Source organism: Pimephales promelas, chromosome 21 (assembly GCF_988280905.1).
Source record: "Pimephales promelas chromosome 21, fPimPro1.hap1.1, whole genome shotgun sequence".
Classification (NCBI taxonomy): Eukaryota; Metazoa; Chordata; class Actinopteri; order Cypriniformes; family Leuciscidae; genus Pimephales; species Pimephales promelas.
This window is the reverse complement of record NC_142789.1, coordinates 591,483-619,438: the sequence shown is the minus strand read 5'-3', so window position 1 is coordinate 619,438 and position 27,956 is coordinate 591,483. Positions and strand designations below refer to the sequence as shown.

Here is a 27,956-nt window from a genome sequence, read left to right as displayed (position 1 = left end):
ACAATTTTAAATACCTTGTGGAATATGAATGAAATTTAAATGTATTTTTCTCATTGTTTTGTTTTTTTACATCGAGAATGGCACAATAAAATAACTAGAATTTATTATAATCTATTTGCAAATTATAATTTTATTTTAAAATATGTACAAATTAACTCTTAAACATGCCTTTCATGATGAAAACGACTCTGTTAATGTTTCCTGTCTTTTTGCATTAAATTCTGAATTTCATAAATCACCTTTATTTTTAATTCAAAATGTCGAAATTTGACCCCAAAAAAGTCATTTCTATCGTAAAACAGTTGTCAGATATTAAATGTTTACATTTTTTGTAATACTTTGTTTATTGAGATACAACAGATTATGTTAGTGTAATACAACAATAACGTACCTTAAAAGGTTGAATCTCTTTTACATAATAATAATAATATTAATAATAATGAAAATAAATACATAATAATAATAAATAAAATAGAAAATAAAAAATAAGAAAAAAAAACAATTGTAACAAAAATGTTTACATTTTAACTTGCACTCTTACTCTGTTAAAGCTGGAGTGTCAGTGTGAAGTTCATGTTGGTCTTCTGTGAAGAGTTTGATGTGATTGGCCGTCTCACTCATTTTGACATTGAGGGGTTAGATGACTGAAACTTGCTCAAAACAAATGATTTCATCCTAACAGCACACAGAGCGATGCTTAATGAAGTGCATTACCGTTCTGGCTTCAACAATAGCATATACTGGGGGAGAATATGTACCCATTTCTAATTATTAGGGGGGACTCGTCCCGCTCGGTGTCTGTAGTGTTTACGGCCCTGATTTCCAAGTTTCAATCGGTGTCATAGCATTACCCTGAGACTGGGTACGCATTAGTCTAGAGGTGATTTTATCTTCTGGTGGTGCATGATTTACCATGGTATCATATCATTAAAATATTACTCATTTTTGTATGTATTCTTGTTTGATAGTGTATTGATACCAGCGAAGCTCCTGTTGCCTTCGTTGTCTTCATGCGCCCGCCTTTCTTTGTTCTTTCTAACCCACCCCCACACACACATTAAATATAGGCGACGTGTGCAGGTAATGTATTTAGCCTCAGAGCTGAGCAGAAAGAGATGCGTGTCATGTCCTCATCCTCCTAAATTGCTTTCATGCTTAATTGTGTGAAGTTGCGGGTGTGCAAGTACTCTTCCTCTCTGGCTCACTGGAGTCTGTGCCGCTGTCATCCTCAGTAAAGCGACAAGCAGAAAATTAATTAATCCATCTCTGGTAATAGCACCTCTGCATTTAGCATCCAGCTTTCAACACTGTGGCTCAGTAGGGTTGAAGCCTTCTGCCTTAAATTGAATCAAATAATCTATCCTCGCTTCTCCCGCTGTGCTACTCTAAAGAAGCTTTTCAGTCCTGGTTCACTGGAACATAAGAGTCGATTTAGCAGCGGGTGACAGGGCGAGAATCAGGGTCACCCGAAGACAGGAGAGGCACGGCGCCCACTCACCTGTAGGGCTCGTCACACACTACAGCTCTGTGTTTCAGACCCAGGAGCGTCCTGGACGGTCCCTGCCCAGACAGCTGCCTTCTAAGGGAACATCTTCATCACAACGGAACGCTCTTTATAGGCAAGGACAACGTGCTGAACGTTACAACGAAATAGTAATAGATTGAAGAGATTAAAAGATCCACAAATATTGAGTAACATGGCTCAACTTTAATTTTACTGAGATTGAACTATGTAAATAAATGTAGAGCATATGTAATGTGCAGTGTTGTGTACATCAGACTCGGACTCGGCCTCGAGAACAAATTTTAATGGTCTCGGTCTTGTCATGGACTTGTGTGCATTTTGAATCGGAATTGACTCGTACTCGAACATATTAGGACTCGGACTCGGAGTCCCATTCAAAATATATCATGATTATTACTGTATGTTAATATTTCTTTAAATTGTTGTTTGATTGAAACGTCCAATGATTGCTGACTTTTCTATGCAACTTGAGACTATAACGTTCGCGGCGTGCAAATGCAGCAGGACCCAGGTCGGATGTGATGTGGAGCCTCTAGCTCAACTATGTATTGAAAATGTCTGCCTTATCCTCCATAATTCAGGTTGCATATGAGAGCCACACAGAATTCGTGTGCAGTAATGTTATGTGAAAGAGCACTTACTGATTGTGATAATTGTAAGTCATAATCGGACTCGACCCTCTATGGTCTCAGACTCGACTCGGACTCGACCCTCTATGGTCTCAGACTCGACTCGGACTCGACTCTCTTTGGTCTCAGACTCGACTCGGACTCGACCCTCTATGGTCTCAGACTCGACTCAGACTCGACTCTCTTTGGTCTCAGACTCGACTCGGACTCGACTCTCTTTGGTCTCAGACTCGACTCGGACTCGACCCTCTATGGTCTCAGACTCGACTCGGACTCGACTCTCTTTGGTCTCAGACTCGACTCGGACTCGACCCTCTATGGTCTCAGACTCGACTCAGACTCGACTCTCTTTGGTCTCAGACTCGACTCGGACTCGACCCTCTATGATCTCTGACTTGACTCGTACTCGACCCTCTTTGGTCTCAGACTCGACTCAGACTCGACCCTCTATGGTCTTGGACTCGACTCAGACTCGACCCTCCATGGTCTCAGACTCGACTCAGACTCGACTCTCTTTGGTCTCGACTCGGACTCGACCCTCTATGGTCTCGGTCTCGAGTCAGACTCGACTCTCTTTGGTCTCAGACTCGACTCAGACTCGACCCTCTATGATCTTGGTCTCGACTCAGACTTGACTCTCTTTGGTCTCGGTCTCGAGTCGGACTCGACTCTCTTTGGTTTTGGACTCTACTTGGACTTGACCCTCTATGGTTTCGGTCTCTACTCAGACTCGACCCTCTATGGTCTCAGACTCGACTCAGACTCGACCCTCTATGGTCTCAGACTCGACTCAGACTCGACCCTCTATGGTCTCAGACTCGACTCAGACTCGACCCTCTATGGTCTCTGTCTCGAGTCGGATTCAACTCTCTTTGGTCTCGGACTCGACTCGGACTCAAACCTCTATGGCCTCGGACTCGACTTGGACTCGAATCTCTATGGTCTCGGTCTCGACTCAGACTTGACTCTCTTTGGTCTCGGTCTCGAGTCGGACTCGACTCTCTTTGGTCTCGGACTCGACTTGGACTCGACTCTCTATGGTCTCGACTCAGACTTGACTATCTTTGGTCTCGGTCTCGAGTCGGACTCGACTCTCTTTGGTTTTGGACTCTACTTGGACTTGACCCTCTATGGTTTCGGTCTCTACTCAGACTCGACCCTCTATGGTCTCAGACTCGACTCAGACTCGACCCTCTATGGTCTCAGACTCGACTCAGACTCGACCCTCTATGGTCTCAGACTCGACTCAGACTCGACCCTCTATGGTCTCAGACTCGACTCAGACTCGACCCTCTATGGTCTCTGTCTCGAGTCGGATTCAACTCTCTTTGGTCTCGGACTCGACTCGGACTCAAACCTCTATGGCCTCGGACTCGACTTGGACTCGAATCTCTATGGTCTCGGTCTCGACTCAGACTTGACTCTCTTTGGTCTCGGTCTCGAGTCGGACTCGACTCTCTTTGGTCTCGGACTCGACTTGGACTCGACTCTCTATGGTCTCGACTCAGACTTGACTATCTTTGGTCTCGGTCTCGAGTCGGACTCGACTCTCTTTGGTTTTGGACTCTACTTGGACTTGACCCTCTATGGTTTCGGTCTCTACTCAGACTCGACCCTCTATGGTCTCAGACTCGACTCAGACTCGACCCTCTATGGTCTCAGACTCGACTCAGACTCGACCCTCTATGGTCTCAGACTCGACTCAGACTCGACCCTCTATGATCTCTGTCTCGAGTCGGATTCAACTCTCTTTGGTCTCGGACTCGACTCGGACTCAAACCTCTATGGCCTATGACTCGACTTGGACTCGAATCTCTATGGTCTCGGTCTCGACTCAGACTTGACTCTCTTTGGTCTCGGTCTCGAGTCGGACTCGACTCTCTTTGGTCTCGGACTCTACTTGGACTTGACCCTCTATGGTCTCGGTCTCTACTCAGACTCGACCCTCTATGGTCTTGGACTCGACTCGGACTCAACCCTCTATGGTCTCGTCTGGACTCGAACTCAACCCTCTATGGTCTCGGACTCGACTCAGACTTGACCCTCTATGGTCTCGGACTCGACCCTCTATGATCTCGGACTCAACCCTCTATGGTCTCGGACTTGACTCAGACTCGACCCTCTATGGTCTCGGACTCGACCCTGTATGGTCTCGGACTCGACTCAGACTCGACCCTCTATGGTCTCGGACTCGACCCTGTATGGTCTCGGACTCGACTCAGACTTGACCCTCTATGATCTCGGACTCAACCCTCTATGGTCTCGGACTTGACTCAGACTCGACCCTCTATGGTCTCGGACTCGACCCTGTATGGTCTCGGACTCGACTCAGACTTGACCCTCTATGGTCTCGGACTCGACCTTCTATGGTCTCGGACTCAACCCTCTATGGTCTCGGACTCGACTCAGACTTGACCCTCTATGGTCTCGGACTCGACCTTCTATGGTCTCGGACTCAACCCTCTATGGTCTCGGACTTGACTCAGACTCGACCCTCTATGGTCTCGGTCTGGACCCTCTATGGTCTCGGACTCGACCTTCTATTGTCTCGGACTCGACCCTGTATGGTCTCGGACTCGACTTAAACTCGACCCTCTTTGGTCTCGGTCTGGACCCTCTATGGTCTCGGTCTCGACCCTCTTTGGTCTTGGTCTCGACTCAGACTCGACCCTCTACTGTCTCGGTCTCGACTGAGACTCTACCCTCTTTGGTCTCGGTCTCGACTGAGACTCGACCCTCCATGGTCTCGGTCTCGACTCGGACTCGAGTGAGCTGGTCTCTACTACAACACCGGTAATGAGTTCTTGCTACTCTGTCCACCATCATGGATGAAAATGCTGTTCTTTTTGCATCCATCGTTCTGTCAATTTCATGTTTTTGGCTCATTTATGGCCTTTCATTTTCTGTTCTGTCAAAGGAATACATTTTTGTTCAGAAAATATCTGTCCACACAAATACCCCTTGGGCACACACGCAAACTCACAACACACCAATACTATTCATCCTCGTTTTAAAGCTTCTACTGATTTGTATGCATTGGACAGATGTACCATCACTGTATTTGCATTTAATATATCCTATCTTTAAACAATCTTAAATGTGGTTTTTCAGAAGCAGGGACGAAACAGAGGCTGTTTCCACACTTCCTAAATTCCCTTCAGGCTTCGAACCTGAAAACATTATCTCTGAGCGTGTGTGTTGGCGTGATGTCAGCGGCTAGGCTGAAGCGTGTGCCGGGCAGCAGCCGGGGGGTTGATGGGAATCGGCAGGCGGATTATGAACGTGCATCTGGGGTCCTGCAAGAGGCCTGCTTCTCGTCCTCTTTACGTCCGCCACCGTACTATTGTTGTCAGATCCTTTGGCCTCTATGACTGACAGCATTAAAGACTCGTGGTGCTTTTCACCTGACAGTCAAGCTTCATTCACTCTTGTCTTCTCTTTCTCTTTCCCTTTTGCCTGATTGCTCACGTGTCTTCACCTCTTTTTTTCCCTCCATTAATGCGTTCTTCATTTGTCACATTGGTTTGTCACTCTCCTCCCACAGTCCTCGTTCCCCGAAGAGATGCCTCACAGTGTGCCAAATGCATTAGTAATTTCCTTCTACTGCGGCACACACACATTCACACACACACACCAGTCTCTTAATAACCTTGTGCAGAGTGTCTTCAAACAGCGAACCCAAATGAACACAGGATGAACATGTCAACCCTTGCAGATATTTGGCCTGGGATTCAATCAAGCCTTTAACATGCCAACAGCATCCAAAAACAGATCAAAAGAAGCCACACAAATTGATTAGTGTCTGTGGGCCTTGAAGAAGAGAGAGGGGAAATGAGATCATAAACGCTTGTGTAATGATCCATATTTAGTATTATAGGAGTGCCTCAAGGCTCGCTTCTCGGCCCCCTGCTGTTTTTTTCCGAGGATCGTCCCAAGCGAGCGGACGCTCCATAACTTGCAAGGACGCAGATGCCTGAATTGTGAGAGTTTATACGTGTTAGATAGTAACGAGAACTCACAGTATAGCTCAGATGGCAATTCAACTTGCCAGTATTATTTTTTGCTGTCTTAGCTATGGATGCCAAAAGTATCAGCTTGCTAGCAATATTTTCCAAATATCTAAAGTTATGATTCTCTCTCTGCCACCAAGCGCTGAACACATTTGATACCGTTTACTGTCAGACTTTGAACACCCGTACTTGCAGCTTCTCGCATGAGCAGTCAAACGCACATCCAGTCGAGCTACAGAACGGGTTTCCGGCATTATTAGTAATTGAGCAGCTGATGTAATTATTGTCTTGTGGCAGACTAGCAGTGAGGACACAATGCAGAATTTTATTTCATTAGTCGCTCTTGAAGGACTTCCATGCTGGGAATCTCCAAGGTCTGGATGAAATGGGATATTTTAGGCCGGCATGCTTATCTATTTTCATGTCCTTGTTGCAAGCACTTTGGGAAAAGGAAAAAAAAGGAGGCATGCTGACAGCCCAGCAGGAGTTCAGTTTGGATTTTATACACGGATCTGGCCTCATTGTCGTTATTGCCCACACAGATATTGACAAACTGTATTTAAGAACTTGTCTTGTTTGAGAGCGGGGACGAAAGGCCAGAGCATTGGCTAAAGTTCACGGCTTTATAGATCACTGTGTTTGCCGTGTGAAAAATAGTCTCTGCCCGAGTGGACTCGTGCCTTTGGGGAGAAGTAGGCACATGAAGACATGGGAAGAGGGAGCCAGAGGGAGGGAAATTTGTGCAACACCTCAGTCATAGCACTCTAGTACTTAGCAAATCAAACAAAGGACCTGAGCCTGAAGAGAAATCAATGGAGGCGAGAGAGGTGCATTCATCAGGGCGACACGGCATCGGGGAGACAGGCGGCGCAGGCCTGAGACTGGAACAATACTAATTGTAGGAGTGGAGAAAGAGCTCGGCTGATAGATGGTGTGGAACCTCATCGTGATTGGGCTCTAACGGATGATGTGTCTACAGTCATTGACTGATGTCAGAGGGCTCCTGTATTACTCACACGCTCTCCTACTGTAGGAGGAACTCTTAATTCCTTGCTCGGTTGGCTCCTTTTTGTTTTCAACCTCTTGTTGTCCACGATATCCTAGCTCAGGCTTGTTCTTTACACACATGGTGAAGATGTTCCTGTTTTCTGTGTTCAAAAGAGACCGGGAAAGAGTGTGGCAAAAGAAGTTTTTCCATTAGCTCTTGACCTTTACTACTCCATTACTCTCATACTGAATTGTACTATTGGTATCTTTGTATGCATGTGCAGTATTTTTTAGATATTGTGCATAATTGTTTAGTATTTATTAGGGCTGTCAGTTAAACACATTATTAACGGCGTTAATGCAAACCCATTTTAATGGCGTCAATTTTTTAACTCTCGATTAACGGTCTTTTTGGCCTAGCAAACTTTGTAGTTTTTTTGTTTTTCACAAGCACAGCACCGCGCGAGGACGTTTTGTTTCTTCGTTGACCAAAGCGCAAGTGGATCTAGCTAGACTGAAAACAAAACAACAGGCACGCATCCACACATACTGCTTTGGGCTTGCGAGCCGCCAAATAGTTGGTTAACGTTACGTTTTGAGTGGATGACGAGCACGAGACGCCGAAATGGATGCAAATAAGATTCTGAATGGAAAGTTTACTTTTACAAAGTTGGCAAACGGTTGAATTGACAAGACCAAAGCGATCTGAGTGTTTTGTCGTTGTGAACTGAGCTATCATCATCGCAGCACGTCCAGTCTGAAATACTACTTGATGATGGCCAAACACACACACACACACACACACACACACACACACAAAGATGATGCGACTGCTCCGCCCCTCGTCAATATCTGGACCTCGTCAGTATTTCTTTCACCCTTTTATTGATGGACAGTGCTACATCGTGTGAGAGATTATTTGCTCCAAGTGAGAACGTTAGTGTGAAATTGAACACAGTATATGACAATAATGTTTTCAATAAAAAATATTTGCATAAAGCAAGCCGATCCACTTTTCCATGTTTATAAGAGCATTAGAATGAGAAAAAATAATGGGACAAAAAGAAATCAAGAGACATTTAGAGTAGATAAAAATGTGCGATTAATCGCGAGTTAACTATGACATCAATGTGATTAATCGCGATTAAATATTTTAATCGTTTGACAGCACTAGTATATATATATTTATATATATATATTTTTTAAATAATTTTTTATCTATGTATCACTGCGAAACACTGCAGTTCCTATGTCGTGTTTATTTGAGCTTTCATGCATATTACACATCAGAATGTTGTTGCTGTTCACGGTCAGGGACTATTTTTTTCTAGCGGAAGGAAGGCTTTTAGTGATTTTACTTCATGAAAGTTGCACTAATACATATTTTTGTTTACTTTAATATTTTTATTGTGTGATAACCGTTTTATAAAAACAATAAGTTACAAAAGGCATATCGGGAATAAGTGACGTCTGAAGGAGTTACTCCACTCGAGTCGAGCCTAACAACGCCCTTCAGCCGCCACTTACTCCCGATACAGCACAGCTTCTCTCGTGCCTTATTGCTTACATATATGATTTGAATTGATAAATAATTAAAATACCACAAAATTCATCGATATGATATTGTCTGCTGCACAAGATTTGTCCCCAGTTTTCATTTCAAACATTTCCCCCCGCTGCAGACCAACGCTTCTTGAAAGAAAGCACATCAATTGAGTTTCCCTGTGTTTTCCGTGTCTCATTATGGTCACGGTGTGTCTGCAGGGACTGTAAATGAAGTGTTAATCTTTCCACTCATCAGTCTCTGAGTGAACCCCTGAGAGCAAGTCTTTCTCGCTCCTATGAAACTGATGACTGGCACTTTCCCTTGTTTTGAGAAATAAGTTTCAGCTAAATTGCAATTTAATGGATCTCACATCCCAAGTGCAAGGTGTAATCCATCGCTTGACGATTGTAACGTGGACGACCAGTGGCTTTGATTTATGAAGCTTTTGGGATCAAGGTCAAAGTTGAAACGATTTGAAGGAAAAAAGGCAACGTTCAAAGTGTTTCGAAGCATGAGAGTTGTCATTCTCGTGTTTTGTTTGATATTCAAAAGCCCAGATGGCATCGCGTAATGGGAAGACTTCGGTAAATAGCACAGGATTTGTCTGTGATTTGTGTGAGAGCGCCGGTGAGTCTCAACGAGCGCTTGTCTTTGAGAGACCTCTGTAAGTCCGGTGAGTCTACACCCGGATTACTCATCAACAGCCCGCAGGCTCTTCTGGCCCATCAGCTTTTATTTACTTGCTTAGTTGTGTGTTTATTATAATTAGCCCCCAAACGTTGTACCAAAAGGCAGTGCATGATTTTGTTTTCAAGCAAAGATAAAACCTATTTTGTAATTCTGCAATTTCATTTCTCACAGTTGCTACTTTATTTTTTTATAATTGCGACCACTTTGTGAAACTTTTATTTCTGCCAGTTCTAATACCGATAATCAAACTTGTTCACGCATAAATCTTATGTGAAGTCTAGTGTGAATCTTGTGTATTCACTTTGATGAGACTCATTAGTGATTCCCAGCGCTTTGCTGACACTGAATCTGATTGTCAATATCTTGAAGGGATTAAGTGGGATTTGGAGATTTGGTGATAGAATTTTTCTTATACAAAAGCAGTAGTTTAAACATCATAAAAACAAGCTAAATTTACTTCGCAACACTGTGTACGACAGTAAGACTTGTTTACAGAAAAATTGGTTTTTCTTACCCCATTGGCAAATATATTGTTGGCTTAAAACAACTATGTGCATGTGGTGTCGATTACATAAAGAATTAATATTGCATCTTGTTTTTGTATCTTTAAGATCTATCCAGTCAGGTGTACTTTAGAAGGTGAGCTGAGGTTTAAAAGGTTTGTGAATGGCATTATGAGGAACGATTTTGCTTTGTTTTGGGAGCCGGCTATAATTAACACCGTGACTCAGGGTCAGCCTGTGCGGGTCAGCCTCGCTCTCCTCTCGCCGTGGAACGAGGAGGAATGTTTCTGAAGGTTAGGTCTAAATAAGGGGTTTGGTAATGATGTCCTCTAAGAGCCACACTGAGGAGGGCCCTGAGCCTGGAGGTGGGCAGGTGCAGCACTCATGTGGCATTTGGGATAATGAGAACTAAGGGGAGCCGGACCACCAAGAAAAAATTAAATGGCAAGATGGAAAGAGTGACTTATCTGAATGCGCACCAGATGCTCTCCAATGTCATTGAGTCATTCAAGTAGAAGTGTAGGCTATATTTTACACACAATTGTATTTATTTTAGTGCTGTCAAACGATTTAAATATTTAATCGTGATTAATCGCATTAATGTCGTAGTTAACTCGCGATTAAACACACATTCTAAATCTTTTTCTCACATTATTTTTTCTCATTTGAATGCCCTTATAAACATGGAAAAGTGGATCGGCTTGCTTTATGCAAATGTTTTTTATTGAAAGCGACATTGTCATATACTGTGTTCAATTTCACACCAACATTCTCACTTGGAGCAAATAATCTCTCACACGATGCAACACTGTCCATCAATAAAAGGGTGAAAGAAATACTGACGAGGTCCTGATACTGTATTGACCACTTCGTCATCCACTCAAACGCCAAAACACACAGATGGGTTTCTGCGCCGTGTCTATTTTTGCTGCGCCGCTCACGTTCAATTAAAGCCAAAGCACACTTTTGATTTAAAAAAAAAAAGGATTTGAAAGTGCCCAAAATGTACAGAATTTGTATGTTGTGTGTTTTAACAAGCACTGGAGTAGGCTATGTCAGAAAAGAAAATGTACCCGTTTAAACTTGTTTTATTATTGAGTTTGAGGGAAAGTATATAGTGCTTTATAAAATTTTATATATAGAAAAGAAATACTTGTGTTATTGAAAATAAAAAAGTGGTTAGAAAAATAAAATTTACTAATAAAATACGCTATTATAGATGAATGTTTTACTGTCTTAAGTTAACTGTGAAGCACTTTGAGCATTGAACGTTGCTATTAAATGTGCTATATAAATAAATAAATAAATAAATAAATAAATGTTGAAGTTGAAGTAAAATCAGTATCGGCAGGTGAAACTCAATGAAATCAGAAGCGGTCTAGAAAATTGTAATCGGTGCACCTCTATATGGAACACATTGTTTTTATAAAAAAGAAATATATATAAGAAATGTATATAATAATAAAAAAAGTATATATAGTTGCTTTTAATTTTATATTTATAATATAACAATTACAATATATTAATAATTATACTATAAGTTTTTTTAATGCATATTCTGGTATACCAGTATATTAAGTATTAAAACAAGTTGATGAAGGGGTTAACCAAATGACTGTTGAACGAAAAATCATCCTTATCTTTTAATTAAAAGCACTAAAACCCGGTGAAGAGGAGAGCGAGACATGCCTCTGTGCGTCGAGGTGAAAGATAGTGATTAGGTTGCTTTATTTAGATGTTTCTGTGGCATAAACTGTAACTAATGGCTTTTGGTTTAGGACGGCCAAAGCATGTTTAATTAGAAACCTATAAGCTAAATGCTAACGTTTGATAGGTGAGAAACAAAATGATCAATCATTCATAAGCTGAGTAATTAATCAACTCTATAAATGTCAGTGCAGGAATACTGTAGAAGCATGACTTTTCAATCGGAGCTCGTTTCAGACATGGAGAACGTTCTAGCAAAGCCATAAGGAAGACTGGCAAAACGTCTTCACATCAATAACCATGTTTCCTTTGATTTTAATTGCCCCAGACGTTCTAGAACTTGCTCTTAATGTTTTCTTAAAGAGCTTTCAATGAAGTAGTCCCGCTGTTATGAGAGATTCCAGCTCTCCCTTGAGCAAAGATGCAGAAAGCTAAAGGGCTGTTAATGGGCCGAGGAGTTGTGCTCATTCTCCTCCCCATTCTTTTCTGCTTTTATAGTCATAATTTATCTCCGTCTTCCTGAAATGGAACATTATCTATTTTTGAATGGTAAATTAACGAAGATCAGACATAGTCACTGGTCACATTGGGCCAAAGCAGACGTCTCTAACAGCATGCGTGACATTAGATTCTTTTCTCCTTAAATTCGAGTCGATTTATGTATCTTAATCATCGAGATAATGACACTTGTCTTTTTTAACAGAAGAGGAAAGGGTCGTGAAATCTCATAATCGCCCAGACAGTTTTCAAGGAGCTCTGGTCCATTAGTGGTGGCTCACCAAAGTATTCATTTTTTCACATTTTATGTTGCTACCTTATGTTAAACTACTTTAAATTTGTTTGTTTTTCACATTAATCTACACTCCATAATGACAAAGTAAAAAAAAAAAAATGAATTAATTACTTGGCATAAGTATTCATACCCTTTTCTGAGACACTTGACATTTAGCTCAGAAACATTCCAATTTGGCTTGTAGATATTACACTGTAAGGGGAGTTAACCTGTGGCAAACTCAATCGAATGGGTTTGATTTGGAAAGGCACACACTCTCTAAAAGCTGAAAATGCTTATCAGAGCGAAAACCAAGACATGAGGTCAAAAAACTGTCTCTAGAGCTCAGAGACAGGAGTGTGTCGAGACACAGATCTGCGGAAGACGACTAAAAGGTTCACAGAAGGATAACCTCTATAATCCTTAAAGGAGTTGTTCTTTAAAAAACACTTTTGCTGATAATTTACTCACCCCCGTGTCATCCAAGATGTCCATGTCTTTCTTTCTTCAGTGGAAAAGAAATTAAGGTTTTTGATGAAAACATTCCAGGATTTTCTCCATATAATGGACTTCAATGTGGTCCAAACGACTCAAGGTCCAAATGAGAGTTTCAGTGCAAACTGTTCAAAGGGCTTTAAACGATTCCAGACGATGAATAAGGGTCTTATCAAGCGAAACGATCGGCCATTTATAACAAAGTGTAAGTTTTATAAGCCACAAGCACAAATGCTCGCCTTGGTGTGTTCTGTGATGCGCGTTCGTGACTCTCATGTTCATCAACATGCACGAATGATCTCCATGATCATGATCTCACACAGTGAGATTCTGACTTCTTTTCTCAGTTGTAATATAAACTATTGTGAATTTTAAAGTCCAATTCTGAGGATAAAAAGAATAACTTTAGAACTCGCAACTGAGTTTATAAAACACATTTCTGTTGAAAATGCTTTTAAATGTTTATTTTAAAAGAAAATGCTGTTCTCAACCAGTAATGGTGGCATAGGTCGAGAAAATATCTCTAGAATTGAAACCCAGTCGTGTTTGTTGCTCAATAAATGTTTTTTTTGCCGAAGGGACTTGCTTGGGTATTTATTGGAGTTTTCTCTCTCCGGCTTGCTTTGTTTTTGATTTTAGCCGATGTTTTCTTTCCTCTCTAACTCGGTTAAATCCGTTTGAAGTATTGTTGGAATTAAATTTTGCCTCTTTGCTCAGGGGGGTTTCATTATCTTTTATTTATCGCAAAATAAGGGAAAATCTCAGGACTATGTCACTATATCAAACAATAGAGAATGAAAACCAAATGCAATCGAAAGAAAGTTGAGGTGAGGTAGGATGAAACAGGAAACTTAAAAAAAGAAGAGTATTTTCCTGTAATGAGCAGTTCGGCTGCTCGCTGTAATTTAGTTAGTTACGCTCATTCCTCGTGCTGGATTTAGGTTTCTTAAAACATGATCTGCTCAAAGGAAGTCATAAAACACTGAAAGTCTAACTGCTTTTTAAGGTCAGTGCCTCACATATAGTCTATTGTGATTATGAAATAGGCTTTAAGAGAAATATGAATGTAGGTTTGACACATGTAAATATATTTATAGAGAACAAAATAGTTCATTTACAATATAATGGATATTTTATGGTCATATCTATCTGTCTGCATAGTTTTTTAATATATCACATGCATATGTATAAAACTGTTCAGACTGAGAATGCTGCACTCTAAAAATGCTGGGTTGTTTTAACCCAACTTTGGGTCAGATATGGACATAACCAAACGTTGGGTAAAAAATGCAATTAAAAAATGTAAAACAATGGCTGGGTTTGTCCATATTTGACCCAAAGTTGGGTTAAAACAACCCAGCATTTTTAGAGTGTGATTTAATGCTGATTTAAAGTTGCTTTGTTGCTTGTCCATAATAAAGCCACAGTTCGGATATTTGTTAGCGTAAGCAACATATTCTGATTTGACTCGTTGCTATTTTGCGTATAGCGAATTGGTGGCTAAATTGTGTAATTTCGTACAAACTTTTGGTAACACTTTACAATAAGGGTGCACTAATATGCATTAATTCATGCTTAACTAATGCACAGATAATCATGAGTTAATGTATAACTAATGAAGAACTAAACCATTAATTAATGATTACTGCATCAGCAACTAATAAAGAGTCTATACGATTAATAGATTAAGTAATACATGAATTGTTATTAATTCATTGTGTCATTGTGTATTAATTCCTCAATAACATATTTTATTAAGTAATAGTGTAAATTAATGTGTTAATTACCACAATTAGTCAAAGCCATGCACTTCAACTTCCAGTTGTCTGCTTTAATTAATCATTAGCTAATGATTTGCAAAGGTATCATTATGTTATGACTTTACTTGTTGGGGCACATCATTATTAACTAGTCATTTAGTAATTGTAGTAATTTGCACATGAATTAGCATCAACAATGAAGTAATTAATCATGTATTAATGCATATTAGTGTACCTGTCATATTACCTGGAAGTTGAAATACAAGGCTTTGGCTCATTCTGGTAATTAACATATTAATTAATACTATTAGTTAAAAAAATGAGTTATTATGGAATAAATCCACAATTACATATTTAATTAATAGCAATTAATGTATGAACTAATACATTAACCTTACAGACTCTTAATTAGTTCCTAATGTGATAATCATTAATGAATAGCTTAGATAATCATTTTTTACACATTAATTCAGTATTATCTGTGCATTAGTTAAGCATGAATTAATGTGTATTAGTGCACACGTATTGTAAAGTGTTACCAAACTTTTTCCTGCTTACGCCCCACTGACGGTTTGATTTGGACTTTCATGCTTTTTTCTAAAAATTTCACAAATTCATATGAAATGGCCATTTTGTAGATGTATTTTTAGATCCAAGAGAGACACTAATGTAATAAAAGTAACTATGTGTTATCTGTGCATTAGAAACCCCTTTAACTGTGGTGAAATCGCAGTTTTATTGCTTTATTAAAAGTGCCGTGGCAGCTTCTGCTTTGCATCCTTTACATTTGTTTAGCAGAGTCTGCGGAGAGCCATCAATCCTTCTCTTCCGTTGCGTAAGGGGTTGTGGGAAATATTATCCAACCATTATTTCCCAAAAATCTAATAATAGCACACCATCTGGGTACATTTGGCATGCTATTTCCAACGTATATGATCTGGGACATGCTAATTCCAATCTCGCATGTAATGTAGGGTGGATAGCATGCGAATTGGCACCCAGAATACAGTTCAACAGCGTGTGGATGACACAAAGACGACGTAAAGTTTGTGTGAGGTGAGAAATCTGCCTTTTCATGAGATTGAGGCTCCAACTGATGTGGAAATACGTGTGATTTTTGGAGAATGTGTCTGTTTTTCTTTGTTTGTGTGTGTGTGTGTGTGTGTGTGTTGCTGGCCGCCGTGAAATGTTCTCTGACAGCGTGTGGATCTCCAGTCGCTCTTGACAGCTTTTGCTCATGGGCTTCAAATCCCACTGGGTTTCTCTTCTTGCCTGGACACATACACACTCACACACACACAAACATAAACACACGCCACTTCTAATTAACGCAGCGCAAGATTCCTCCAGACAAGCTACTTTTACCCTGTCCACCTCTGCACTTCAAACAGCCGACGCTAACACCACGCAGCGCCCATCATGACCAAGGTGAATGGTTTCAGACGGAGAAAGACTGCCAGTATTTATGCAGTCAAATTGAGCACAATCTCGCTAGTAACAGCTCTCGTTGCATTAACGATACGCAAACCAGTCATTCAGAGAGGTATCAACACAGACGCCTCACTCATTAGCTGTTAGCCTGTTAGCATAGGGCTACGGCATATTAAACTTATCCCTTTTTTATGTTTCATCCCAAGAATTTGCCTTGGGATCTCACATGGATCAAAGACTTCCAAAGTGTCAGCAGTGTTTACGCCACTTGATTCCTAATTATTTTCCTGCTTTGTTTTCCCAAAAGTGCTTTTATTTGTCAAATTTCTAACGCACGTTATGCTAATCCCGGCCCCTGTGGAGATGACGACAGGCCCACGGTTCAGTTTCTCCATGCAGGTCTCAGCTTTGATGGCTTTGGCGCTGATGCCACAAAGCCTATTTGAGTAATTAAGCGCAATCATTGATCTAATTAAAGAAAGTAGAATTTGTGTCAGAGAAAGCACCTCTTTAATAGGGCATTATGGAGGACGATAAACAGACCAATGATTCGCTCCTCAAACGGCCTTTCCCTTGGGATCTATGACGAGACTGCATCTCTATATATCAACAGAAATAAATATATTTGATATATTAGTATTTATGTATTTACTTAGAAATGATAACAGTTCTATCCATCCATCCAATGCTGATTTGGTGTTCAAGAAACATTCATTATGATTATTAGGGGCCAAGCACCGAAGTTGTCTATTGTAATCGTTCTTCCTATTATAATTATTGTTGTTATTATTATTATTATTTTTATTATTTCGACTGGGTGTCTATGGCAGCCCATAGAACCGCTTGCTGGAAAGTTATGAAATTTGGTAGACTGATAGAGGACAGTCTGAAAAGTCTCCATAGCAAATTTGGAGTCTCCAACTCAATCCCTCTAGCGCCACCAGCTGTCCAAAATTTCACTCATGTTTATAAATAAATGTATTTGATTTATTACTGTATTTTCTTGAAAATTATAACAGTTCTATCAATCCATCCAATGCTGATTTGGTGTTCAAGAAACATTTGTTATTATTATTATCATTATCATAAGATGGTTATACTGCATTTTCAGGATTCTTTGATGAACAGAAAGTTTGAAAACAGCATTATTTGGAAATCAATTGAATGCATATTTGCTGGATAAAAGTATCAATTTAAAAATAGCAATAATGTGTTACTGAAAATCTAGCTTATTATTATTATTATTATTATTACAATAGGTTCCTACATTTAAATAGCTGTTTTAATCTAGAAGTTTGAAGCATGCTTTGAAACTCTCCATAAGGGTTGAGAGTGTGTGTGTGTGTGTGTGTGTGATGGAAAGGGAATACTGGAAAGCGTTCACTGCAGTCAAGCCGGTGTGTGTGTGTGTGTGTGTGTGTGTGTGTGTTTATGACCCATCACTAATGCACCTGCAGCCGAGAGACAGGCTTCGTGTGACATATCATACACACGTCAGAAACCCTGAGAGAAGCCACAGGAGATGTTTGGTCTGTCTCCGTCTCGCCCATCCAAACGGCGTGTGTGTTCATCGAGCCGCAGTGCTGATATCGGGCAAACGTAATGTCAGTTCTCTTCAGATGTTCTTGCACAAACGCACTTGTGTTCAGTCTGAATGGTGTGAGGTGGGTATATTGCAGAGCTGTGTGGAGAATTGTTGCTAATTAAGTGAAAAGCACATTGTCTCTGAGGGGCAAACGCAACATTTGGGTATATTTACACTGAAGATCCTCCTCTCACGTCAGCTCTCTGGAGATCGGGAGACAGTTCCTGGTGAAATATGCATGAGAACAGCAGCATTAGCGGACGGGGCCTTTCCTCACAGTGTCTCCCTTTGACACGCTGTGACGAGGCCATGGTTGTACGTGTCAGACGAGGTTTGAGTGGCACGTCTTGTTTCTGAAAGCGACGAGGGGGTGGGGAAGAAACTTCTCTTCTCTTTGTTTTATAAATCTTTTTTGTTTTTCATGCTTTATGTGCAGTTCGTGTATGGCTTAGTGACATTAGGATAATATCTTAATATATTGATTTATTCACAAATGAAATGCAATACTTACATATACATTCACCTAGAGGATTATTAGGAACATCTGTTCAATTTCTCATTAATGCAATCATCTAATCGACCAATCACATGGCAGTTCAGTGCATTTAGGGGTGTGGTCCTGGTCAAGACAATCTCCTGAACTCCAAACTGAATGTCAGAATGGGAAAGAAAGGGGATTTAAGCAATGGTTGTTGGTGTCTGAGTGTTTCACAATCTGCTCAGTTACTGGGATTTTCACACACAACCATTTCTAGGGTTTACAAAGAATGGAGTGAAAAGGGAAAAACATCCAGTATGGGTCAGTCCTGTGGGCCAAAATGCCTTGTTGATGCGAGAGGTCAGAGGTCGACTGATTCAAGCCGATAGAAGAGCGACTTTGACTGAAATAACCACTCGTTACAACCGAGGTATGCAGCAAAGACACAACACACACAACCTTGAACAGCAGAAGACCCCACCGGGTACCACTCATCTCCACTACAAATAGGAAAAAGAGGCCACAATCTGCAAGAGCTCACCAAAACTGGACAGTTGAAGACTGGAGAAATGTTGCCTGGTCTGATGAGTCTGGATTTCAGAATTTGGCGTAAACAGAATGAGATCATGGATCATCATGCCTTGTTCCCACTGTGCAGGCTGGTGGTGGTGGTGTAATGGTTTTCTTGGCACACTTTAGTGCCAATTGGGCATCGTTTAAACGCCACGGCCTACCTGAGCATTGTTTCTGACCATGTCCATCCCTTTATGGCCACCATGTCCCCATCCTCTGATGGCTACTTCCAGCAGGATGATGCACCATGAATCATTTCAAATTGGTTTCTTGAACATGTCAATGAGTTGACTGTACCAAAATGGCCGCCACAGTCACCAGATCTCAACCCAATAGAGCATCTTTGGGATGTGGTGGATCGGGAGCTTCGTCCCACAAATCTCCATCAACTGCAAGATGCTATCCTATCAATATGGGCCAACATTTCTGAAGAATGCTTTCAGCACCTTGATGAATCAATGCCACGGAGAGTCAGTTCTGAAGGCGAAAGGAGATAAAACACACTTGAATGAACCTTATAAGTCAAATTATTTTTGGTGCTGTAAATGATTTGTGTACCGATCTAATACTGAAGAGAAAAGCGAATTCATAAAAAAAAAATGAAATTGCATTTAAAAATATTATATTTATCGTACTGTTCAAGCTTTTATTTGAAGAAATATTGTTGTGTTCCTCAGAAAGACATGCGGCTGATTTTTCATTTCAGGTGAACTGTCTCTTTAAAGCTCGAGAGAACCAATGGTTAAAGTGGTTGTGTGTTCTCGTAGCAAAGCTAACGTCTTTTGCCTCAAAAGGTAATCTCATTTTAGGAGATCCATCTGCTTCTATCATTCTCTTTCTCTCTCTCAACAAAGTAAAAAAAGAGAAGGAAACGGTGAACAGAGGCGGTATTGATCGAGCTGAGAGAGGGGTCAGAGGTGAATGAAATGTTGATTTGACACCTGGTCTGTCTCCCTCCCTTTCTGTCTAGAGGGAGGAATGAAGGGTAAATCAAAACAGAGGGAGGCTGAGATCTCTCACTACTATTTAATGCTCCAATAGGTTGAACCTTCCCCTCTGTACGGCTGCAAGAACAGCTTTCCACGGTGTGTTTGTATGGACAGAGCGCTGGTTAAATCGATAGACAGTTGGTCAATGTTAGGAAATATGTAAATGCAAATGGTTGTTCATGGCATTAAGAAATGTGATCCTATTGTGCATGATATTTTAGTCTTGTGCGTATGTAGTAGCAACTCCAGTACTTAAGGGGGCGATAGTGATGTCTGTGCCATTTAATCAGATTTGTTGTTGTTCAAGTATTAAAGTATAAACGCAATCATTGCTTGCTCAGAAAATGAAGCCCTGCCTTGGCTGTAGTTGACATGAAAGCAACAGCGGACTGTATAAGACAATTTATGCTAACGCTTGCTAGTACGGACCCTACAGTAGACGCTATATTTAATTTGACACAAATGAAAACGAGGCTGTGAGCAATAGAAGTGAATTCAGTCAGTCCTATTTTCAGTTCACAAATTTCAGGATTCGATTCACTTCACAAGCTTACAATTCAATTCGACATAATTCATTTGTTTATATTTGATACAGTAAATGTACATTTTTCTGAAGATTTTTTTTGAAGTTGTATACGAACACACACAATTGTTTCTACTCCAATTAGTATTTTTTTTTTAAATATAAACATTTAACCCTTGTATTATCTTCATTTGTGTCTACACTCATTATCCTTGGGGTCTCTAGGGACCCCAGACAATAACATTACATTTTGTAACAGTGTAATATATATTTTTTATAGATGTAATTTTACTCTGTTTATTAATGTTTTTATTCAACATTTGTGCAGTTTTTGGAGTATTTTTTTATATTTTTTAAATTTCTATAAATTAATGTTTATTTAAATAAGCTTTTTACAAAAAAACAGCATTGTATGTAATATTCACTTTATAAAAGACTCAGATTTCTGATTTTCATTCGTGGAGATAACATGGGTAATTTTACATGGTTGAGTGTAAGATTTTTGACAATTTTTGGGAAAATGCTGTTTTAAAATAAAAAAAAAATATCACTTTAACCACTAGATGGCAATAGACCTCCACTATAAGCTACTTGACTAACCAAACTATATATCTTTTCACAAGTTTTTACAGTTGGATTCATATCTAAATATTAAAAAATCTAAAACTTTCTATTAAAAGTTTTTCAATAATGTTTTTCAATAATGTTACGTTACGTTTCAGTTGCGAACGGTAAAACAAAAATGAACAGAAATGAACAGTTACACCGTGTCCTAACTACACACGACGTGATATAATTCCAGCGACGACAAGTGTGTCTGTCAATCAAAAATCGCAGCCATTCAGAACAGCGTGTGGGCGGAGTCTCTCTTCGAAAGCGCACTGCTGGCTCGCACTCACATTGGAAATGGGTAAGGACATAATCAAATCAAGAAATAATGTTATTAAAAATCAAAACATTAACAAGTACAGTTGTATGTTTGCATAGAATTCATTTTGAACGCTATATTATATGCTTTCAAAATCTGAGGTACATTATCCATTATCGCTTGTGGCACAGTGACCTAATACTTCGACAATCAGTTCTTCGTCGTCCATGTTTGATGATTAAATATTCATGACAAGCAGAACTTCCATCCAATGAGATCTCAGTGTGGGCGGATCCGTCAGTCGCAGAAATAGGAACGTTTCTAAATTAGAAACTTCGCGTGGCGCCGTCGCATCTGGTTAAGACAAAAACTCTGATTAACAAGGAAAAGATACCTTTTATCGTATTCCTGTGTGTGTGTGTGCGTGTGTGTGTTTTTTGCATTGTTGTAAGTGTGCCACTTTATTTCTGTCTATGTGATCTGCATTGTTTCTTCGTTGTTTCTGATTTTGATGATGAATTTTGTATATTTACTATGCAGGGTCTCCAGGTGATCCCAAAGATAACAAGTGCCGGTATTTTTTTCATACTAACATAAAAACTTTAAAAACAATTTTTTTTTTTTTTTTTTTTTTTTGATCCTACAGAGTTTAGCTTCAACTCTAATCAAACACACCTTAACAAGATGATCAACGTCTTCAGGATTACTAGAAAGTTACAGGCAGGTGATTTTTTTTAGGTTGGAGCTAAACTCTGTAGGAGGACCGACGTTGCCCATCCCTGATTGGGACAAAAATAAAAAAAAATTAATTTGATCAAAAGTAATTTGCGGGTTGATAACCAGAGGGTTAAAAGGTCCTTGTGAAGTCAGGTTTGCGTACTAGAAGTATTTGCATTCACGTATCTGCGTCGAGTACGTTTTGGGCCTAAAACAGACAGGATAATAGAATATCATAAATATGCTAATGTTAACTGGACAAGGCTTAATGCGTTAACAAATGGATCTAACGGAACAAACAAAACCATAAACCCAGCAGAACAAATATAGCAGCGATGTCTGTTTTTGTGCTGGGAGGCAGGGCTCTGTACTCGGACCTTTGTTTTTCTCATCTGAGATGCGTGTCCCGAGGTGTGGTTGGGATTAGGTTTGCGTGTGCAGTTTTTCTAACCCTGTTAGGGCTGCATTAAGGAGTGAGTAATCTCTTCACACGCGAGTCCTCGCTCTCTTTCATTAGCCGGATCTATAGCACTCTGCCTCTCCGTATGAAACCCAGACCTGTCCGATCGATACGGCCCAAGGCTGCAGCGAGGGCCGAGGATGAGGACGGCGAATCCTAATTTGATGAAATACGCATTTCGGATGGGTCCGGATGCTTGCAGGGCTGGGGTAATTGTCGACAAATACATCTTAAAGGCCGGCAGCTGAGGATTGCTTTCAATTAGGGCTGCACGTTCTGTTTAGCTGTTGGTGGACCACTGCTCACCTCTCAGCGAGTGTGAGAGAGCAGAAACACTCGCACACACACACACACACACACTCGAGTCGGCGCTACAGTGTCTCGTCAGGTTATTGCTCTGACAGGCGCATTTATGATTTGGCAGAGTTTAACTGTATAAGCGCCGCTTCAAACTCTTTAATGGACTCTTAAAACATCCTTGTCTTGTTTGCTTGTCTCATTTTGTGTGCTGAAGTAAAATTGTCTGCTCATACTTTTGTTTTATTGTGTTTAAGATGACAAGGATCACTGATAGTTTTTGCACAGTGATGGGGAAGCTGCTTATGTACACTGTAAAAAAATATTGTTGGTTTAACTTAAAAAAGTAAGTAACCTCGTTGCCTTAAAATTTTAAGTTCATTGAACTGGAAAAAGTGAGTTAATACAATGAAGGAGAATGATTTAATCATCAGAAACTCAAAATTATATGTTATCTGAACTAATTAAATTATTTAAGTTGATTTGACAAAAGAAAAAAATGTTGTGATTACTACACTGTAAAAAATATTGTTGTTTTAACTTAAAAAAGTAAGTAACCTGGTTGCTTTAAAATTTTTAAAAGTGGATTGAACTGGAAAAAGTGAGTTAATACAATGAAGGAGATTAATTTAATCATCAGAAACTCAAAATAATAAGTTACCTCAACTAAATAAAGTTGATTTGACAAAAGAAAATATGTTGTGATAACAAATCTTGAAAATATTTTTTTACAGTGTACGCTTCAATTCAGATTTTTGGACAAAGTAATCTTCAGGGAAGATAAATAGAATTCAGCAAAGAATTAAAGATGTGTTGAAAACATTCATTTGTTCCTTAATTTTAGATAGGCCTTGTTTTAACTCGTTCCCTTGTTTTAGTTCAATTGTGAACATGGAGGAACAAATGAGAAATACATTACCCAGCATGCCGTCACTGCTAGATATCATCACAGAATGCCCTTTATGATGGGGCAACAGATTACAAGCAATATTATTAATTAAATTTAACAAATTAGAATTTAGTAATAAATATTCAAATTAATTCCTTAAAAGTAAACCATTTAAAATGAGTAAAACCTACATTTAAGTCGCCATTATGGTGATCGGTGTTTGTTTTAGGTTTCTCCTTCAGTGATTCTGCTTGTTAACATCACGTGTCTTCAATGTTGGCAACTTAAAATAAAGAGTTCTTAATTAATCTTTGACGTCTGTCTGTTATTCAGATATTTTTGCTTAATTTTTTGGTGTAAACTTTACTCATTTTAAATGGTTCATAACTTTTAAGGAATACTTATTACTAAATTTAATGAACAATATTGCTTGTAATCTGTTGCCACAATTTTATTGATTAGATAAAGCGCAAGTAAATATAGCTAAAATTCTATTTACTTGTGTCATGCGGACGATCAGAGAACCATTCATGCCATTAGCAAGAGTTAGCTTGTTAGCTAACTAACTTTTGGTCACTCCTCTGTCAAAGGGAAATCTGAGGTTGAGAAGAAAAGGCCTTGTCAAATATTGATATAATTTATTTTAACTTCCAAAAGTTGATTACAACTTTTCAGTGGAAATTAAAAGAAAACGTCTGCTTTGGTCTGTGTGGTTGAAAGGTCTTGTATTCAAGTGTGACGACTCTTTTTTTTGTTAGTTTCTCGACAGACAGACTGACAGATGGTCGTTTCAGGCCAGCTCGAGTGTGTTTTGACTGGCATTTATGAAATATAAAGTGAGCCTGGGAGCGCTCGGCTGCTGTTTGCAGTGTGATGATCCATTGATTTGCTGTCTCTCTCTTCTGCAGGGACGTACGGACCAGATACAGGGTGGACGGCAGCTTTTCCTGAGTGTCAGGAGAGAAACCAATCGCCGATCAATATAGCCGACCAAGACACTAAGGTCTCGATGGAGTACCAGGAACTCACGCTGGACGGGTTTGATGTAGAGTCGTCCAACAAGACGTCAATGAAGAATACAGGCAAAACTGGTAAATGCGCACAGACACAGACAGGGATAGTTCACCAAAAATATCATGGCATCAGATATAAGGCAGAATGTCCTGGGTTGCGTTTCTCAGGCGCAAGTTGATCGTAGAGACCATTAGTTGCAATTGTTATACAATCTTCTAGGCTTACAGTGTTTTTAAGAAACTGAATGGGGTTTAAAATGGGTCATAACATTACCTAAAATCATCTATTAAAGGAGTAGTTCACTTTTAAAACACTTTTGCTGATAATTTACTCGCCCCCGTGTCATCCAAGATGTCCATGTCTTTCTTTCTTCAGTTGAAAAGAAATTAAGGTTTTTGATGAAAACATTCCAGGATTTTCTCCATATAATGGACTTCAATGGGGACCAAACGGCTCAAGGTCCAAATGAGAGTTTCAGTGCAAACTGTTCAAAGGGCTTTAAACGACACCCGACGATGAATAAGGGTCTTATAGCAATGTTCGTGACTCTCCTGTTCATCAAAATGAACAAATCTTTTTTTGAGTCATTTGATTCATTCAATGAACGAAATGAACGAACTGACTATTTGTTCATTTTGACGAACGTCACTAGATAAGACCCTTATTCATCGTCTGGAGTCGTTTAAAGCCCTTTGAACAGTTTGCACTGAAACTGAACCGTTTGGACCCCATTGAAGTCCATTATATGGAGAAAAATCCTGGAATGTTTTCATCAAAAACCTTAATTTCTTTTCGACTGATATGGACATCTTGGATGACACAGGGGTGAGTAATTATTTTTTATTTTATTATTATTTTATATTTTTAAATATTTTTATTAGAGACTTGGTTTGGAAATGGAATGGATAAAGAATACGCTGGATTCAATGCTACAGAAACACGTGCCTTTGACTTCTATAAATGAATGGAAGTGTTCAACTCTTGTAGTTTCGAGCTCTTTCATACTTTTCCGATGCGATCTCCGCCTGAACTCCTCACACCCGAATTCAGTTTTGCTGCTCCAGTCTTGCACCATTAAGCAGTTCTGCGGCGCAGTGTATTGAGGAAGTTTACACAGACACGAATCGCCCAGCATTTCCCTCCTTAACATAATCCGTGCAGAGGAAGACAAATGTCCCGCTGTTGTCCCATGAATAATGGAGAGCAGCTCTGCTATTTATAACTGACACATGAGTGTTTTATCAGAGAAATAATCACCTGGAACAGGGCGGCACAATAAACCTACAAACCCGGCACCTCTGAATTATGCATGACTCAATCAATGTTTTAAATCATTTTCTCTATGGACGTCAAGTGACCCTTGACCTTCTCACCTTGAGCGAAACACTCGTCCGGGAAAAGATAAATGTGAAAAAAGAACGTGCACTAGCGCACTGTACTGTATATAGTGTAGTGTACACCACATAACAGATGACTTCAAATTATTGTATTATATTAAACACACACACACACACACACACACACACACACAAACCTAATATGAATGCTAAAAAACACAAATCAAACAACATGTTTTTTATAATTATTGAAAAACATAGCCAATCTTGAATCCTCTACAATCACAAAATGAATCATGGTTAATTATTTTTAATATATCAACCATCCAAACCTTGAAAAGAAGCAGCATTGTAATAATTACAGCTGAAATACCAGATCTTGAAATATTGTGTTGGAGGATTGTTTAATTGAATAAAAAAAAAAAAATGATAAATTAATTGTTTATTATAAAAATATAACAAAAACGAATTATAAATATGTAATAAAATAAGTTCAAATCCTTATTAATCCAATTTTCTATTAAGATGCCTTATTTTTAGGCGGTCGAATCTATGTGTTGTGTTGAAAACGGAAGATGATGTTCATTGCATTGTTTGGTACGGTCTACCTCTCGGTGTGTGTTCTGGTCCACGAACTAAACTGAAATATCACCTACTGTGCACAGTGCTCTTCATGCCATATACTGCAGGAACAGTAAAAGCAGTGTGTTATTCCAATCCTAGAGGCGTTTTTGCAAGCGATCGAGCGAGTGTGTGTGTGTGTGTGTTGCTGGACTTGCCGATACACAAGCTTCTCACACCAAATTAAACTTAAGAAATTCATGAGATCTTGGAACCTTGAAGAAACATTTGCATTGATCAAGGATTTGCTGGCAGGCGAGGCCTAGTTTTCACAAGCTGCCGTTCCAAGGTCCTGCTGGCTTAGCCGTCTAATTCCTGCCTGTTTGTTAAAGCTCATGAAGCTCAAAGCCGGAATAGCTAATGAAACTGATTCTCCCTCTCATGTCGGATTACGTCAAAAAATCAACAAAAGACCAAACAACTTAAAGAGGAGTCGAGAGAAGGACGTTGTTTTTTCCCAGGCTCGAGAGTGTGTGTCTGCGTTTCTCCTCCGAGTCGTCGCTCGTCGTTGCCGTGGTGACGGATTCAGACTGCCACCAGTTGATTGCTTCAATATCTCAATGCCTGGACACTAGCCTGTTTCGCTAAGATTACAAGTGAGGTTTCAGAGGAGTCGTTCTCTTAAATAGGACACAAATCTCTTGTGGCAAGCGGCAAGAAAAAATCACTCGGAAATTCAATCAGGAAAAGAAATCTGTCCAACAAAGGCTGTGCTATTTCAGGTTGCGCCCATTAATTAAAGTCCGGTCCTGGTGCGGAAGACCAATTTGTGAATCTAAATGCTCTTTGACGGAAGCATTTTTTTTATGGCTCTTGTTTTATGAAATAACAAAAGGAAGCAAAAAAAGCCATTTGAAATGATCTCTTCACTATGGAAGCTTGTTTCCGCCAGAAAATGAAAAATGTAAAAGGTAATTGCGATTTTTTATCTCACAGTTCTGACTTTATTTCTCACAATTGCGAGATATAAAGTCAGAATTGTGTGATATAAAGTTGCAATTGCGAGATATAAAGTCAGAATTGCGAAATATAAAGTCAGAATTGCGAGATATAAAGTTACGATTGCGAGATATAAAGTCAGAATTGCGAGATATAAAGTCAGAATTGCGAGATATAAAGTTGCAATTGCGAGATATAGTCAGAATTGTGAGACATAAAGTCAGAATTGCGAGATATAAAGTCAGAATTTTGAGAAATAAAGTCAGAATTGCGAGATATAAAGTCAGAATTGCGAGATATAAAGTCAGAATTGCAAGACATAAAGTCAGAATTGTGAGATATAAAGTCAGAATTGCGAGATATAAAGTCAGAATTGCGTGATATAAAGTCAGAATTGCGAGATATAAAGTCAGAATTGCGAGATATAAAGTCAGAATTGCGAGATATAAAGTCAGAATTGTGAGATATAAAGTCAGAATTGCGTGATATAAAGTCAGAATTGCGTGATATAAAGTCAGAATTGCGAGATATAAAGTCAGAATTGCGTGATATAAAGTCAGAATTGCGTGATATAAAGTCAGAATTGCGAGATATAAAGTCAGAATTGCGAG

The 27,956-nt window shown here is 39.5% G+C and overlaps 1 protein-coding gene across 3 annotated transcripts in view; it reads left to right on the top strand.

The window, feature by feature from the left end:
• The window catches only part of ptprga (protein tyrosine phosphatase receptor type Ga), a 281,085-nt gene that overhangs the window by 148,374 nt on the left and 104,755 nt on the right, over nt 1-27,956 (top strand). For all 3 annotated transcript variants that reach the window (XM_039656230.2, XM_089125112.1, XM_039656229.2), the window contains exon 3: nt 24,343-24,525. In XM_039656230.2, coding sequence (XP_039512164.2) covers nt 24,343-24,525 — 183 coding nt within the window. The remainder of the gene's footprint in view (nt 1-24,342; nt 24,526-27,956) is intronic.